Consider the following 16,644-nt stretch of genomic DNA (forward strand, 5'->3'; position numbering starts at 1 on the left):
CGACGTGCACGGCGCGCTCCCAAGTGACGTCGGAGCTACTGGGTGATTTCAATCACACCCAGAGGGGCATGATTACCGCCGGAGGACGCTCAGGGGACCCGGACTGACTGTGACTACCATCTAGCCGAACACCCCCCAGGTGACTACCTGATGTAATTTGCATACCGGGCGCCAGTTTTATAAAGTTACTTTATGGATTACACGGGGGAGGCAGGGAGTATATAGAAACATGTATGGAAAGTGTGCTGTGTGCTCTAACAGCACATTTAAAAAGCTATATATGCATTTTTGAGGTGATTGGTTCCCTTTAAGCCCATTTTGTGGGAGGATGTATGTGGAGTCTCTTTGGGTGGAAATAAGGGAAGGGAAGAAGAAGAATAAAGTTATTTATAGGAGTTATAAGTCTCCTAGTGAAAGAAGCCAAAAATCTCCTTATAAGACAAACAGATGAGGCAGCAAAGCAGAATTAAGTCCCTATTATGGGGGGCGTTAACTACCCCAATATAAAGTGGAAAACAGAAATCTGCAGCTCCAGCAAATAATGCAGGTTTTTGGAAATAGACAATTATCTTTCCCAGCTAGTGCAAGAACCAACAAGAGTGGGGGCACTTCTGGACCTAATTTTAACCAGAAGTCCAGACAGAATATCAGATTCATTTAATAAGTTCAAGGGAGGCCTGGATGCTTTTCTTGAAAAATATGATATTACAGGTTATGGACATTAGATTACATGTGATAGGATGCTGATCCAGGGATTATTCTGATTGCCACTGAAGTCAGGAAGGAATTTTCTCCCTGTGATGAGGCAATTGGCATCTGCCTCATAAGGGTTCTTGTCTTCCTTTGGATGAGCACAGTAGGATTTTTATAGGTTGAACTTGATGGACTCTTGTCTTTTTTCAACCTCATTAACTATGTTACTATGTATGTTATTTTATTTCCATTTTTTTATCATCTGCATTTCATTCATGTTGATTGACTCAGATTTCCACAATTCCATGACATTTCTTTCTTGGTGTTGCAATTGCAATGTTGAAGAGTGTAATTGTGTTGAGCTAATTACATTGTTCTTGCTTGACAGATTCTTTTGCAAATAAAAACTTTCAGTTAAGTACTTTAAGAAAAACAAACACAAAAAACTAATTTACAATGGAATAATTTTGATTGCAACTGTATTTCCCCCCAAACATGTAAGGCAAAAATGGTTGTTTATAAATGATAGATAATGAATGTTGCTTTATAACAGGCTTGACAACTCTTGATGGTAACATGGTTTTTTTTCTTAATTTTTACTTTTGTGTAACATTTTTACATGCTTGACCTGTATTGGTCTAAATTATTATTCACAAAAATGTGAAATAAGGAATCAAATTGTCCTTACATTTATCAAAAAATGTTATAAAACTCAAAAGGATGCAACTTTTACACAAAACTATTTACAAGAAAATATACACTTTATCAAGTGAAACACTTGTGAAATCAGTCAACTTACATAATATATAGATCCTACAAATATAAATTACAAGACGTGAAAAGGGTTTTCTACATCTGACCATTTGCACCTATAAGGCCAAAGATAACTCAGTCCTTTTACAATAACAGACTTGTTGGCTCCAAGCGGCTGCAAACGATCAGCGTGATCAGTGCTCATTTGCAATGCCTTTATAAAGGACGACAAACTGAGCGTCCGGACTTCACAAACAATGATTCCATGATTCTATCGTTCCTGCAGCCATGGAAATGGACATACTGTATGTGTATATATATATATATTTCTGTGCTGTCAGTTTCCAGATCATACAGCAGTGCATACTTCCCTAATGAGCTGCTGCTGTGATCTGGCATCCTGTTCTCTGGCTCTTTCGTCCAGCTGCTGTATCTTTAAGCCCTGCCTCCTCCAGCTGTCAACCATTCTGGAGGAGGTGGCAGTCTTAAAATACAGTAACTGGACGGGAGAGCCAGAGGACAGGATGCCGGATCACAGCAGCAGAGCACTAGGAAAGTATGCACTACTTGTGATCTGGAAACTGACAGCATAGATATAAGCATATTTGTGCCATCAGTTGCCTTTATTGTTATTTGCCCCACATCCAGGAAGATGTGCAGCCGATAACAATAAATTTTGAAACCTGCTCATTAGACACGATCAGCCGTTATCCCTGTCCTCAGCTAATCGTTGTCACTTTTATGTGGGCCGATTAATAGCTGCAGAAGCTTTTCCTGCAACGCTCCTGACCGATAATCGGCCTGTGGAAAAGGCCCTTAACATATTTCCATAGCTGCTGGTAGAAGAATAATTATGGATTTTCAACATTTCTTAAAAATAAAAAATAGGCCATGCCACATTTATGTTTGGCTTTGACACAAGCCTTGGCACAGTTCGGCCAATACAGGAACAAATAATTTACATAAACACAAACCTTTTAAAAAGGTTTTCACATTTTTTACAGCAACATTAGTTCAAAATGGTTAATATACAGTCATGATATAAATAAGGCTCTGTTCACATTGCATTTGAGGTCTCCAGGAATTTATGCCCAACCTTCCACGAATACACTTTCAAAACTGTACAAAAAAATAGTGTTCCGTGTGTACACATTACTTTTTTTTGTGAGAGATTAATGACAGATGTATACAAATTTGTGTATAAAATTGTGTACATCTGGGGCATATCTTCAAAGGGCCTTACACCCATTACAAGCAAACATATAATAATGCAAATACAACAGCTTTGAAATACAGTTTAACAACATCATTTTTTTTTCTCTGAAAAACAATACAGAAAGTATATATGGTAAATCTGAAGCTGGATTTAAAAAGCTGTAATTTTGCTTGCTTCTCGTACTCCACTTAAATAGGCCCCAGTAACTGTCTGTGGAAAATGTCGATTTGTGGCCTGTATAAAAACACAAAAAATAAAATATTTTTCAAATCTGTATAACTTTCAGGTTGATTTCAAAACAGTCCTTTGTTCCAGAGTACCTCTTTAACAAAAATCTGTCAGTTGACTTTGGATCCCTACACCACCATCCTAGCATGGCACTGCTAAGAAATGCTTTTATAAACATGACCCTGTATGTTTTTTCCACTGTAGTATTAATGAGAGAAAGAAGTGATAACACAGCACATACTATTAACTTATTTATCATCTAGGTGGTGCTGGTTTCATGAATCACTTGCCTGTGAAATCCTGAAGCTCCACTAGGCATGCGCAAGCTATCAAGAAGACTTGTACTGCACAACTGGTTTAAAGTCTGTAAATCAGGTGACAGAATGCCTTCTTACATGGTTTTCTTATTAAGTCAACCCCTTTTTAAATAGAGGCTGACCTCTGTATAACTCAGAAATCAGTTCTTATTGCAGGGAGAAACTGCATCAGCCAGACATGGCAGGCAATAGGAGAGAGTAGCTCCACACGTTTGGTCATAGAGACTCCTCAGCTATAGAGCTCCTTCTATGATGTACATACAACCAAATTTGGATTAGTGTTGTCTTCCTCAAACAACTTTTATTTCCCACTGGGGAATATGCACAAAAAAGAATCATTTACAGACAGCCCCGACACCCTTTAGGAACCAAAGCTGTTGCGCTAAAACATTCTGGCAGTGGGGTCATAAACTGAGAAAACACCTGAAAACCAGGCACCTTTTTGAAGTGAAACTCTGGGCATATACTACCAACTAAAGGACATACATGGGGCATTTGACACACTAGCAAATTAGCTCTTTACATCTCCTCCCTATATTGACTGTGTCTCTTTGAATAAAAACAACTGCTAGTGCATATGAACAGGCTTCAAGCAGGAGTCAAAACACTTCTCTCTTTCTGACATCAGTCAGTACTTTGCTGCAAATAATATGTGTTCAGGCATGGGAAAGAGCCCTGCAACTGCTGGGAATGTGGTACCAAAACACAAAGGAAGCAGAAAAAACACCCAAAATAACTGTGTACACACTAAATGCAGTGTCCAATGCTCTGCAACATCAGCCAACAGATGCCAAGAACTGGCTCATTTCTGAAAGAGGGGTGTGACTAAGACTACCATACTTCATCATTTTAAGCCCAGTGTATTGTGTGTACTGTACAGGTCTTGGAAGAAGTTCTTGTCCTTAAAGGACAACTCCGGCGGGACCCCCCCCAAAAAAAAAAAAAACACAGACACACACAGACACCATACTCACCATCCCTCCGGTGACGATCGCCACTCCATGAGCCCGCCATCCGCCTCACCGTCACCTGCCTCCGCCGTCCAGCGATGTCTCTTGCTTCCGGGTCCATGAGAGAGAAAAGGCTGCCAGTGCGCTTGCGCACCGGCAGCCTTTTCATTGGCTGGAGCGCATCACATGGCTTCCAGCAAGCTCAGCCAATGAAAAGGCTGCTGGTGCGCATGTGCACCAGCAGCCTTTTCTCTCCCATTCACTCTCAATGAAGACGCCGAAGAGGAAGAAGACCCGGACCGCCCCCCAGCTTTAACGTCACCCGACACCAGAGAAGAGGACCGTGACGACCGTAATAGGTAATGTATACATTCTTTAACTTCCGGGGTGGGGGGTCGGAAAGTGGGGGAAGGGGGCCAGACCGAGTATTTAACCACATTACAAAGTTATATAACTTTGTAATGTGTGTTAAATAAGCCAAAAAAAATTTTCGCCGGAGTTGTCCTTTAACACAAAGTGATCTAAAGCTTCCAACAACTCTTTCATATGAAATGGCTTGCTTGAGCTGTGTTAGTTATCTGTTTATTCTTTAATCTCAAAACTTTCCTATTTTGTTATATTTTCGTGTTTCAGAAAAAATTTATAGTTCTTCATATGTTAGTTATGGTCTCACACAATATTTTCAACTTACAATAGTCATCCAGGAACCAATTAATATTGTAACCAATAAGATCATTCATATATAAAATTTATTTGGTTTCTTACCTCGCCTGCAAAAAATATTTTTCCTTGAATATCTTCAGCTAATATGTCATAGGCTTCACCACTGCCACCAGTCTTGACAAAACTGTAAGCCATCTGCGCCCAAGGGTCTTTAGACCAGCGAGTGACAAAGTATTTTACTGGGGATGGTACATTCTAGATGGGTAAAGAGGTTAGCACAGGTAAATGTTAAGTAACATTTTGCAAACCGAATAAAATCTTTAGATGAGCAGGCTAATCTTCACTATTGCAGAATTTCTATATAGGCTAAAGCCAAATGTGATTGTCAATTTTTATTATGCTGCCAATCCACAACAAAATCAGTAAGTGTGAAATCTTTGAAATATTCCAAATGAGAAAGGGGAGACTTTATAAAGACTGACATACCTAAATCCCCACCGGCATACCCCATACCAGATTTACAGAGAGGCACTTGAATCTAAAGCTGCCATACGGCGGTCACAGAATTCTACAAGACCTCAGAGATAGTTTTCAGTGCGTATACCGCTGCCAGTCCACTACAAAATCATCAATTGTGGATTTCATCCTCTTTTTTGCATTGGATAAAATCCACAGTGAAAATGCATAATAAATTCATGGCAGAATCAACATGCCGTGCACTTGAAAATCCTCCTGCCAAAAGGATATCCATCAAACAGGTGCAATTGTGCTGCAGAATCTGCTGGCGCTATACACATAAATATTATAATAATTATTATTATTGCTCAAGGATTTCAAAATTTACAGCATTGCTAGAATTCTGGAATTGTTTCTTTCCACCACCACTTTTCTATTAAGAAAAAACGATGAGAGAGATGTATACTTTTTTGGTAAAAGAAAATTTAGGTAGGTGGTACTTGACAACATAACATCTGCATCAATGCTAGAACCCACAATTTCCCAAGAAAACATCAAATATAGAAAAGCTGCTGGCTTGAATTCTTCCCACAGTTCATCCTGGTGCCACCGCTTCACCAAGTAAAGTGGCAAGTGCGTCCATATGATGTAAATAAAGAGGTGTTTCTTTTAATCAGGCTACCTTCTTCTATTGCTCCACAGTCCAGTTCATGCTTCTACTGCAGGCATTTTTGGCTTTATGTTCTGACACCATTCAATCATATCCAGTGTACCGCTCCTCTGAAGGATCATGCATCAGTGAGCCTTGGAAGCCAGTTTTTGATACTTGAACCACTTTTGGTATGTACTAACCACTGCATATAGGGAACACGCCACAAGGCCTACCATTTTGGAAGTTACCGGATGCAGTTGTCTAGCCATCACAATTTGGCCTTTCAGGCCTTTCAAAGTCATTCAGATCTTTCCGCTTGTCCAAGTCAGGTTTTAATGTTACTGCTGGCTGATTTTTTTAGCCAGGGAAGCATAATTTAGAGTTGGAGGCTTGTTAGTGACCGTTTAAAACCATGCCGAATGCTCTCAAGACTGAACCAAAGAAACTCATTTTAAGGGCCACTCCCACTCATCCTACAAACTGTCCTTCCTGATAATTGTGTGTTCATAGGATTCAGTACAGTCAACAGCTTGCATGGACTTTCAATATAATGTGATCTGACTTATCCGCTACCTGTGACAAGTCCTCAAGGAGTGTTACTTTGCTCACCTGCTCTTTAAACAGCGACTTCAGCACCACCATACACTGCTTCACCACTTGCTTATCATCCATGTCTTTAATGAAAGTTGCAGCATCTCCAGTGATGACAGACATCAGGACTGCATGTTTACGCTGCAACAAAACAATTACATTAAGCAGAAAGATGATTTTAAGTTGAACTATTACTTTCCTCAGTTCTATATTCTGAGTACTATGCTCCAGCACCATCTTGCTAAAAATCGCCTGTGCCTTGTATTCTGCAGTCTGGGTGGCCCAACAGTGTTAGGTGTTAGACTACTAACTGCTTCCCAAATGAATGAGGTGAAGCAGCTATTCCGCACGGCACCTTGCACACGGCTATGTCCTATGTTCACACTTACAGAAAATGACAGATGTGAGTTTATACACTATAACACAAGGGAAAGAGGATTTCCGGTTAAGAACAATTTAACCCTGTTCAATCCCCACCCACAATCTAATCATGTTTGTAATAGGTTTCTATTACATGAATTGGCCACTTCCTCACTATCTGGTCCACTCTGCCTCCACTCCTCTGTCTTCCCCTGCCTCCTGAGACAGAGGTCACATGATCAAAGGTCATAGAGCATGCCCAGACACCTTTCCCATTTGTCAATGGAGCTTGCTGTAAAGCATATGACTAAATGCTGTTAAAGGGGTTATCCAGCGAAAATCTTTTTCATTCAAATCAACATATATAAGAAAGTTATATGGATTTGTAATTTACTTCTATTAAAAAATCTAAAGGAAATGTTGTTTTTAGAGATGAGCGAACCAGGTTCGGGTTCGAGTCCATCCGAACCCGAACGTTTGGCATTTGATTAGCGGGGGCTGCTGAACTTGGATAAAGCTCTAAGGGTGTCTGGAAAACATGGATACAGCCAATGACTATATTCATGTTTTCCACATAGCCTTATCCAACTTCAGCAGCATGCTCAAGGTTCGCTCATCTCTAGTTGTTTCATTTTCAGTCTGACACTGCTCTCTGCTGACATCTCTGGCTGATACAGGAACTCGGTCTCGGTTTTCTATGAATTCCCATAGAAAACCTCTCCTGCTCTGGACAGTTCCTGTCTCGGCCAGAGGTGTCAGGAGAGAGCACTGTGCAAGACTGAAAATGAACCAATACTTCCTGCAGGACATATAGTGCCTAATAAGTATGGGAAGACTTGAGATTTCTTTAATAGAAGTAAATTACAAATCTATATAACTTTCTGTCACCAGTTGATTTGAAAGAAAAAGATTTTCGCAGGATAACCCCTTAATAAATAAATAATAAAGACTTCAAACCTGTGGATCCAGATCATAAAACACGCTAAACAAGCCACGTTTATTGGAGTCTGGAGGGATGTGACCAAAGAAATCAGCACAATAAATCTTGCTGTCCCAAAACCTATTGGGGAACTGCAAACCAATCTAAAAATACAACACACAAATATAGATTACATTAGACATTTCAAATAATAGTTAATTACAGTAAGTATACATAGCAGCCAACAAAGTAATTAACCAATTAAAAATATGCAGCATATTCCAATTTTCATTCCCACAGTGAACAAGGCATTTGAAATGAGCACAATGTGCAAATTTTGCCATTTCACTCATCCCTATAAAAGTCTAAGGAAAGAGGCTTGTTTCTCTAGCCAAGAAAATGGACTAAGAGCTCCTTGCTCTCCGCCACAGCTGGGGTTGGCCAGTAGTTGGGTCTTCACCAATCTTACTTTTAAAAGTTTCTAATTCACAAAATAAAAGCGTCTGTCATATGACAACTGTTTTAAACACATTAGAATACTGGATCTCTTTGGCTAAAAAAAATAAAAAATGGTGCTCAACAGAGAACATTCAATTAAAGACAACAAACTTACTTTTTCAATGATTCCAGCTCCAAGGCAATTTATAGCTTTAACCTTTTTCTCTGGTAGAGGAGGATTAAAGTGAATAATATTTTTCTGAAGTAATGCCAGGGGCACAGTAACCAGAACCTGCAAAAAAAAAGTGTCCATAAGTTAAAATAAACTTCTACTTTCCTAATATGTAAGATTCTGTCATCAGTCATTGTCAAATTTCAATACAGCCTGAGCAAACACTTGTATAGCAAAAAATAAAAAGGTTAGTTATAAAATCATTTTAATGTCACATGACTGAAATCTTTAGGCTACGTTCACACAACATACTATTTTTGAAAAGAATGGCAGTTGTTTTCCATTTAAAAAAAAAAGGCCATTCTTTCCATACTGAAACGATATGCATTGTCAAGTCAACGGAACAACGGTCATTGTGTACATTGTGTGAAAATAACAAGCGTTGAAAGTGATGAAAAGAAACTCTGTAACAGGTCTTATTAGGCAAAAGAGCTCCCTCCTGTATGGACAAGGCTGTTTTCCCACCTCCCCCCTAACTTCTTATCTGTTGCATAGAAGCAAAGTGAAGATGGAAGGAAGCTCTTTTGCCTATTAAAACCTATTAGAGAGTTTCTTAAAATCACTTGCACTACTCATTTCTGAAAAGTTGTTTAAAATGATTTAGGGTATGTTCACAGTATGGAATAGGCAAGGAATTTCAAGTGCTGTGGATTCTGCCTGTCCCATTGACATGAATTGATATGTCGCAGTGTGGATTTTGCTTGAAATTCCTCTCCTATTCCGTAGTGTGAACATACACTTACACTTTAAGGCCATGTTCTCACAGTATATTTTGGCATTCAACAAAAGCTGTTGTTTAATGATATTGATCAATTACATTACATTGTATGGAATCACGGCCTCTCTCTGCAGCCACACAAAATAACTGGCAGGTCTATTTTGTGCGGCCGCTATTCAGTGAACAGCGGCCGCACAAGTTAGCCTGTACTCACAGTGTAAAGTACAGCACCCGGACACACCCTCATTTCAATTAAAATAAAGTGATCATCTGGCCGATACTGCAGCATCACCTGTGTGACAGGTGTAAGACGATGGCCATTGTTTGACACAGCCGCGGCCCATGTCTTACCCCGTGTGAACATGGCCTAAATATGTTGTAGAACTAAATCTTGAAATCAGATTCAACAACCCTCCTGCAGAATCTAGTCACTATAACCTGTATTATTTTTATTACACTCTAGGGATCTGGATGCCTACTTCTACTGGCAGAGAGTTAAAAAGTCTCACTGCTTTTAGAGTAAAGAATCTTCCTCCATGTTGGTGTAGAAACCTTCTTTCCTCTAGATGTAGAGGATGCCTCCATTATAGCAAAAGTTTTGATTATAAAGAGATCACGAGAGAGATCTTTGTACCGCCTCACTAAATAAATAGTGTACATAGTTATTAGGTCACCCCTTTAACTGTCTTTTTTTCTAAACTAAATAACCCTATTTTGATAATTTTTCTGAGTACTATAGACCTACTATTCCATGTATTACTCTGGTTGCCCATTTTCCAACCTGCTCAAGCTCGACTATGTTTTAAAGGAGGCAATTTCAATACTAAGTAAGCATTTGGGAATTGCTGATAAGACAATTCCATAGCATGCACCACCTTTGGAACCACATGGACTATTATGTATGTGTCTACATGTAATACTTGGAAACAAACAATACCTTTTGTGCACTGTACATTTTTCCATCTGCTGTAGTTAAACAGATTTCTTGGCCACTGTAATCAATGCTTTTAACCTGTGTCAGAGAAGACAAAGACATGTCCAAATGTGTGGGTAATTCTTACAGTGTGCATGTCATGGCATATTGCAAACCGTTCTGTCAGCTCACATTACCTTATTCATCCTAATCATGTACATATATATTTTATACCCTCAATCCTACTATAATAAGTGCTGACATTTACGATGTGGCTGAACTCTCTATAGAAGCAACACTAGACCTGCCCAGCCTAGAAGGTGTAAGCTAGGCTGTGATTACAAAACAGGAACTTCAGTAATAAGTAAGTGTGCAATCCTTGAGTACAAAAATACATTTTTGTAGATGATGTGACTGGTTATGAATCAGGTCATTGCACATCAAAGCCCTGAGGAGCATAGTAACACAGTCCTAAAATGGGAAATAAGACCAGATCCATATTGTGTCCATTATACCATGTACCCACAGACTATGGCCTGTGGAACAAAACACCGCACCTGTAAACTGGTAATGTTTATACACATATACACACAGACATAAGTGTTTAGACCCCATACCAATCACTACATATCACCGGGAAAAGGGCGGAGCTGCACGCTTCACTTCCCAGTTGTGATGAATGTGATTATTTTATTTATTTTTTTACATTTAACATACACATTTTTATTCTCTTGAAAATGGTAAACAGGTATATTTTAAATCTATTGCGAAAAAACGGTTTTTGCTGTACAGCATTTACGCAACACAAAGGGGGAGATTTATCAAACTGGTGTAAAGTAGAATTGTCTTAGTTGCCCCTAGCAACCAATCAGATTCCACCTTTCATTCCTCACAAACAGTTTGAAAAATGAAAAGGTGTAATCTGATTGGTTGCTAGGGGAAACTAAGACAATTCTACTTTACACCAGTTTGATAAATCTCCCCCATAGTGTAAAGCTGACCTATGGTTTGGAGGTTTTTTACTGTGTAGCTTCTGTCTAGTATCTAGAAATTATGAGATAATATAGATTTGAACAAATAAGGGGCAATAGTCAAGCAGAACCAAGCAACATACCCAAAAATAGAATTCTGTAGCAACTAGCATAAATTCACTTACAGGTGACTTGAAGTGAATATCTAGTCCTTCTGCCATTTTTTCTGTGATTGCTGAATAGCCAGCAGTCAGCATTGTGTGATCTCCTGCAAACTGTGCAAAGAACTCATTGTGATCCCAGGAACGAGCAGATACCTGTAAACAATATGTGGGGGGGAAAAAAACATACATAAAGCCCTTAAACCGGATGTAAAAAGTGCCTTGCTGAAATATCGGCACCGAAATAAATATCTTTATATATTGAAATAGGTGTTGACTGCACTGCTATGTCATGTGCATAGTCAGCTGAATGTTAAGGCTGGATTCACATCATGTTTGTGATGCATGCAAAGCATGTACATAAGAAGAGCTCCAAGGCTACATGGAGGTCAAACAAGTGTCCTATTTGTTTATTGGTACTAAGCAGTATTCCAAGAAAGGAAAAAAAATATATATTGGACTACACTATAACTCCAAGAGCAGTCTTATTACCAAACAAATTATATATTTAATGTGGGCTATGATGCCACTGTATGGAATCTATCACTGAAAAAAGACAAGCCCCTGTGTGACTAAGCCTTCCTTGGGCAGCATATGGCATTGCCCTGGAGTCTGGAGGACAAACTTAACTGGGCGTGCAGCTTACCTTCCCTCCTTATTCTGATTCTGCCAAGGGAGGATACATGAGCACCATATCCCATTATAAGCTGATAACATGTTACCCCGTCCATTGGAGATATATGCCAGTATTTTTGACATATCTCCAAGGTGGGTAAACAATGTCATGTGAGGCCATCTTAATATGTATTCCTGGCCCCACATGTTGCCACATGTGCATCCTGTTCTGGACAAAAGTCCAGTAAAGTGTAAATGGCTAAAGGATTACAAAATACACTACATGTTAGAGTCCTATTACACAGGCCAATGAAGGTGCGATCAATACTGTAAACAAGCGCCGATCTGCTAGATCCGCACTCGTTTACTGGACCTACTACACAGCCCAATCATTGTTTAGCAAGGGCTGCACGGGGCATTGTTAGCGATGTTCATGTAGCCCTTGCCCAAACAGTAAATACTTTACCTGTCCACACTCTCAGCCTTCTCCTGCGCTCTGTATGCATCCCAGCACCATGCCCTGTGGCTTCATAACAGCCTGTGTGAGCTGACAGGCCGCTCAGCCAATAACTGGCCGGGACTGCCATTGCCAGTAATTGACTAAGCTGCCTGTCTGCTTAAACAGGCTCCTCTGAAGCCACAGGGCATGGTGCTGGGATGCATACAGAGCGCAGGAGAAGTACTAACTGTTTGGGCAGTTGTCAGCCATTGCCGCTATCACACGTAGCGGTGCACAATCGGCAGCCGATGATTTAAGGTCTGGGTCTAAAAAACCATGTGGAAAACAAGCAATTCAAATACAACTGTAAAAATATTTTTTATGTATAGGACAGCCATACACATATTAAAAAGGGGTATTCCACTCAAACATAACTTTTGATATGTTGCTGCTTCCATACTTGTTATTATCTATTTAGTTCTCCCAGTTCTCAGCTGCTGTTTTCTGCTGAAGACGCAAGAAACTCTTTGTGAGCTTTTCTCTCCTTCTCCCCCTCCCTTCTGAGACAGACAATGTAAACAAGTCCCTAGAAAGGTGTTATTTACAACATATTAAATTGTTTGTAATGCTGGGAGGGTTATTCTGAGTCAAGTTGGTATACTCATTAGGGGACATTTATGAAGTCCGGCATTTTTTACGCCGGGCTTACAAATGTTACTGCAGCTCCGGAGCTCAGGGGATTTATGTAGAGACGCATTGCCCGATTCTACGCCAGCTCAGAGCTGGTGAAGGTTTCAGTATCATTTTTCCATGGAAAAAATGATAAATGCAGTGCACGCAGAGGCGGCACCCCCCGTAATTCCCCCTCTCCGCCCTACTGACGAAGGTGGTGGAGATGCGAAAAAAAATATTTGCAAAAATACTATTTGCGAATATTTTTGCGCCGATCTGCCCCATCTGCGCCTAAAAAAAGGCATTTACGCTTTTTCATACATGTCCCCCATTGTAATTATCCCTCCCAGCATTACAAGAAGCTAAAATGTTGCAGATAAAGCCAGTAAAGGACTTGTTTACATCAGCCATTTCAGAAGAAAGGGGGAGGAGGAGGGACAGAGAGAAAACCTTGAAGATTTTTGTGTTTTCAGCAGAAAGCAGCAGCTCAGAACTGGGGGAAGGAGATTGAATAAATAATAAATATTGAATGAATTGTTAGTCTCACTATGGGCAGCAACATATCAAAAGGTATGTTTGAGCGGAATAACCCTTTAAAGATACTTGCATTATGTAGATTACTTCCACAGGCATATTCTAGGTTACTGAGGTGGAACTGTAAAACTTTTTCCTCCTCATCAGTAAATTGGATTCCAGATTCCTGAATGAAAGTCTTGTAGATCTCCTGTATTTTATCTGTAACAAAAATTAAAAAACAGCTTTATATATAGGATGTAATAGTACACATTAAAACAGATATTTTCAGAACCCACCCAAAAAACGCTCTGATAAACATGTGAGATACCTCCAAGTGGGACATCTTGATGCTGACTTTTATCTTTCCTCCATTCTGCAACAACATCCAGTATGGCATTAAAATGAAATTCCATGCGTTTATCTATAGCTTCCTCAGTTATTTTTCCTCCTTCCTGAATCAAATCACATTTATCCCGAAGTTTGCGCATTTTAATTCCAATCTGTAATTATATAAATAAAACGTGGTATGAGAAAAAGAACCACAAGCAGCTGATATCATAGACCATACGGCATGCTGGTATTACAGATATGCCATTCTTAGGGGAAAGTTACTTGACACATACCTGTAATTAGAAATAACTTTTGACATGTCAAAAGTTTTGATCGGTCAGGATAAGTGTTAAGACTGCGACCGATTAGGGGAACCAGCAGGTAGATGAGCAAGCTACAACGCGCTTCTCTTTCCACTCAGTGTCTGTGTGAGCTGGACGGAACCTTAGACTTGCATTACACAGCCGTCCAGGTCACATGATACAGAGCAAGAAGAGAAGCACTGAGTGGCCAAAATGAAAACTGCAAGATTTCAGGAAAATTGGAAAAATCATCAACAAACTTTCTTTAAACATATGTTTAACATAAAATTGTAAATACAACAGCAGGTTATTTTCTGATGAGACGTTCCCTTCAAATGTCTCAGCTAACTAGACTGATGCCAATATTTTTAGATCAATAAGGAAATAAAATTTGAAATCTTCTGCAATGCAAAATTTCAAAGACTGAAATAAACACAGTCAAGTACTAATAAGCAATTCTTTTCCGTATCCTTCAATAATTATAAGTCCAGATTTATCAATCTGTGTAAAGCAGGCATGTCCAAAGTCCGGCCGGAGGGCCATTTGCGGCCCGCGTTCCGAACTTTTACGGCCCCCCAGGTATCCAGCTTGCTATTATCTGCCTGTGTTATAAAGCATATAGCATGTAGCATGTAAAATGGTCGGCCCTCGCACTTGTTCACTTCATCAAATTTGGCACTCTTCGAAAAAAGTTTGGACATGCCTGGTGTAAAGCAACAACTGGTGTAATATATCCAAAGCAAATAATTATTATAGTTTGTTTTTTTTAATCTTTTTTAACTTTTTTCCCCTTACAACGTCACTAAAGGTAACAAACGCATTAACCACAGAAACCCACTTGCTCACACATTATTGCAATGGGATTGTTGATGCAACCATTCACAATCTGAGCTCCTTTTCCAACGGTGACTTCTTTAAATGATTTATCATCCCAAACTCTACCACCAATTCTGTCTCTTGCTTCAAGTATCTTCACCTAAAATAAAATGTTAAAATAGAATTATTCAAATAATGGACTAAATGTTATATGTATATATGCAGTAGAATCATTAAAGCGAATGTACCATCAGGTTCATAAATTTTTTCCACATTAACACATCGACACAGTCCTTTTTTTGAAACGCCTTCCAGTTCCCGGGCTCGGCCCTCTTCTACTGCTGTGCACCAGCCTGGCTCTACGCACTGGAAGCGGACCTGTCACCGCCCCCCCCCCCAAGTGTGACCATATCCCCTCCCCTCTGTGATGCGCCTCCATTAGAATCAATAAAGCTGCGTCACAGAGGGGAGGGGATATGGTCACATTGGGGGGGGGGGCAGCCCCTAGTGCAAACAGCTGAGCCAGTGAAAGAACGTCACTGAGCACGGAAATCGGGTGGCGTTTAAAAAAAAAAGGACTGTGCCGATCTGCTTATGTGAAAAAAAAAAAAAGTGATGTACCTGATGGTACATGTATGCCAGCCTTAGATAAAGGCCTGCCACCCCGCCCCCCCCCCCCCCCACTGGAGTGCCCCTTCCTGGACCTGTGCTAGGTGCAGGAATTGTGAAACATTTTTTTGCCTGGTTTATACTCATTTCCAGACGTAAACCTTGACGACACGCAGGAGGAGGCCATACCTCCTCCCTGCCTTTCTGCACCGCCCCTGTCCATCCATCAGGGATTCCAGCAGCCATACACCAGAGAGAAGGCCACAATCTGTGCCTTCTCTGTGACATACCCCTGGGGCGGATCGTTTAGAAAACCCCCCACAAAATTATTGAAATTTAATAAATGTTACTTACCACTGCAGGATCTAGTTTGCAGTGATGCTAAGATACAAAATTGTTTCCAAACACTTTCGTGAGTGCTACTGGTATGATAGTTGAAATTGCAACTGCACATTTTCCAGTGTACAAAATTTTTGATTGTATAGTTTTCGGTGACTGAACACAATTGCAATGTCCCTGACAACAAACCAGAGACTGGATATGTTGCTACAATATATTTCCCCTATTGAGCCATGTGACCACCAAATCAGTTAGCCATTACACATACATACTAACGTATCATAGACATCTAAACAGTCTACAGTTTTCAGGTATGCAGAAGTGAGTTCATCCAATAATACTAAAATGAAAGTAATTTACACAGATATTTTTCTACCATTATGACAAAAAAATAAAAACCATATTTTTCGCTCGGAAGCACGGAAGATAACGGATGACAATCAGGTACAGCAACAGGACAGGGGGATGATCAGGGTGGGATAAAGTTAATTGGTCTTGGTAAAGCAATACCATATGTTCCTTTGAAAGCACTTTTAATCTTTGGTGGTCAGTGTCGTTTCTGACCCTTTAACCTGCCCCCCTCCTCTGTACAACATCTGAAGCTGTAATGGGGTCTACAACTCTTTAAAGTGACACTGTCACCCCCTTTGTGCATTCTGTCATCTCTACACAGGTGTAAAGGGTAAATTTAGCATTTTTCATACCTTATTTCATATCATACGTCATGGTGTTTGTTCAAGTAAAAAGTGTCCTTTTATCGACTGCAGATTGTATT

At 39.9% G+C, this 16,644-nt stretch overlaps 1 protein-coding gene across 7 annotated transcripts in view; it reads right to left on the reverse strand.

The window, feature by feature from the left end:
* Positions 1 to 1,155: 1,155 nt before the first annotated feature.
* KDM1B (lysine demethylase 1B) overlaps positions 1,156 to 16,644 on the reverse strand; it is a 46,218-nt gene continuing 30,729 nt past the window's right edge. For all 7 annotated transcript variants that reach the window (XM_069957949.1, XM_069957942.1, XM_069957948.1 and 4 more), the window contains exons 12-21: positions 14,944 to 15,081; positions 13,802 to 13,973; positions 13,565 to 13,692; positions 11,256 to 11,387; positions 10,124 to 10,198; positions 8,412 to 8,528; positions 7,837 to 7,962; positions 6,538 to 6,660; positions 4,923 to 5,075; positions 1,156 to 2,896 (exon numbers count right to left, since the gene is read on the reverse strand). In XM_069957949.1, coding sequence (XP_069814050.1) covers positions 2,813 to 2,896; positions 4,923 to 5,075; positions 6,538 to 6,660; positions 7,837 to 7,962; positions 8,412 to 8,528; positions 10,124 to 10,198; positions 11,256 to 11,387; positions 13,565 to 13,692; positions 13,802 to 13,973; positions 14,944 to 15,081 — 1,248 coding nt within the window. In that variant the 3' untranslated portion in view covers positions 1,156 to 2,812. The remainder of the gene's footprint in view (positions 2,897 to 4,922; positions 5,076 to 6,537; positions 6,661 to 7,836; positions 7,963 to 8,411; positions 8,529 to 10,123; positions 10,199 to 11,255; positions 11,388 to 13,564; positions 13,693 to 13,801; positions 13,974 to 14,943; positions 15,082 to 16,644) is intronic.

Source organism: Dendropsophus ebraccatus, chromosome 2 (genome assembly GCF_027789765.1).
Source record: "Dendropsophus ebraccatus isolate aDenEbr1 chromosome 2, aDenEbr1.pat, whole genome shotgun sequence".
Lineage (NCBI taxonomy): Eukaryota > Metazoa > Chordata > Amphibia > Anura > Hylidae > Dendropsophus > Dendropsophus ebraccatus.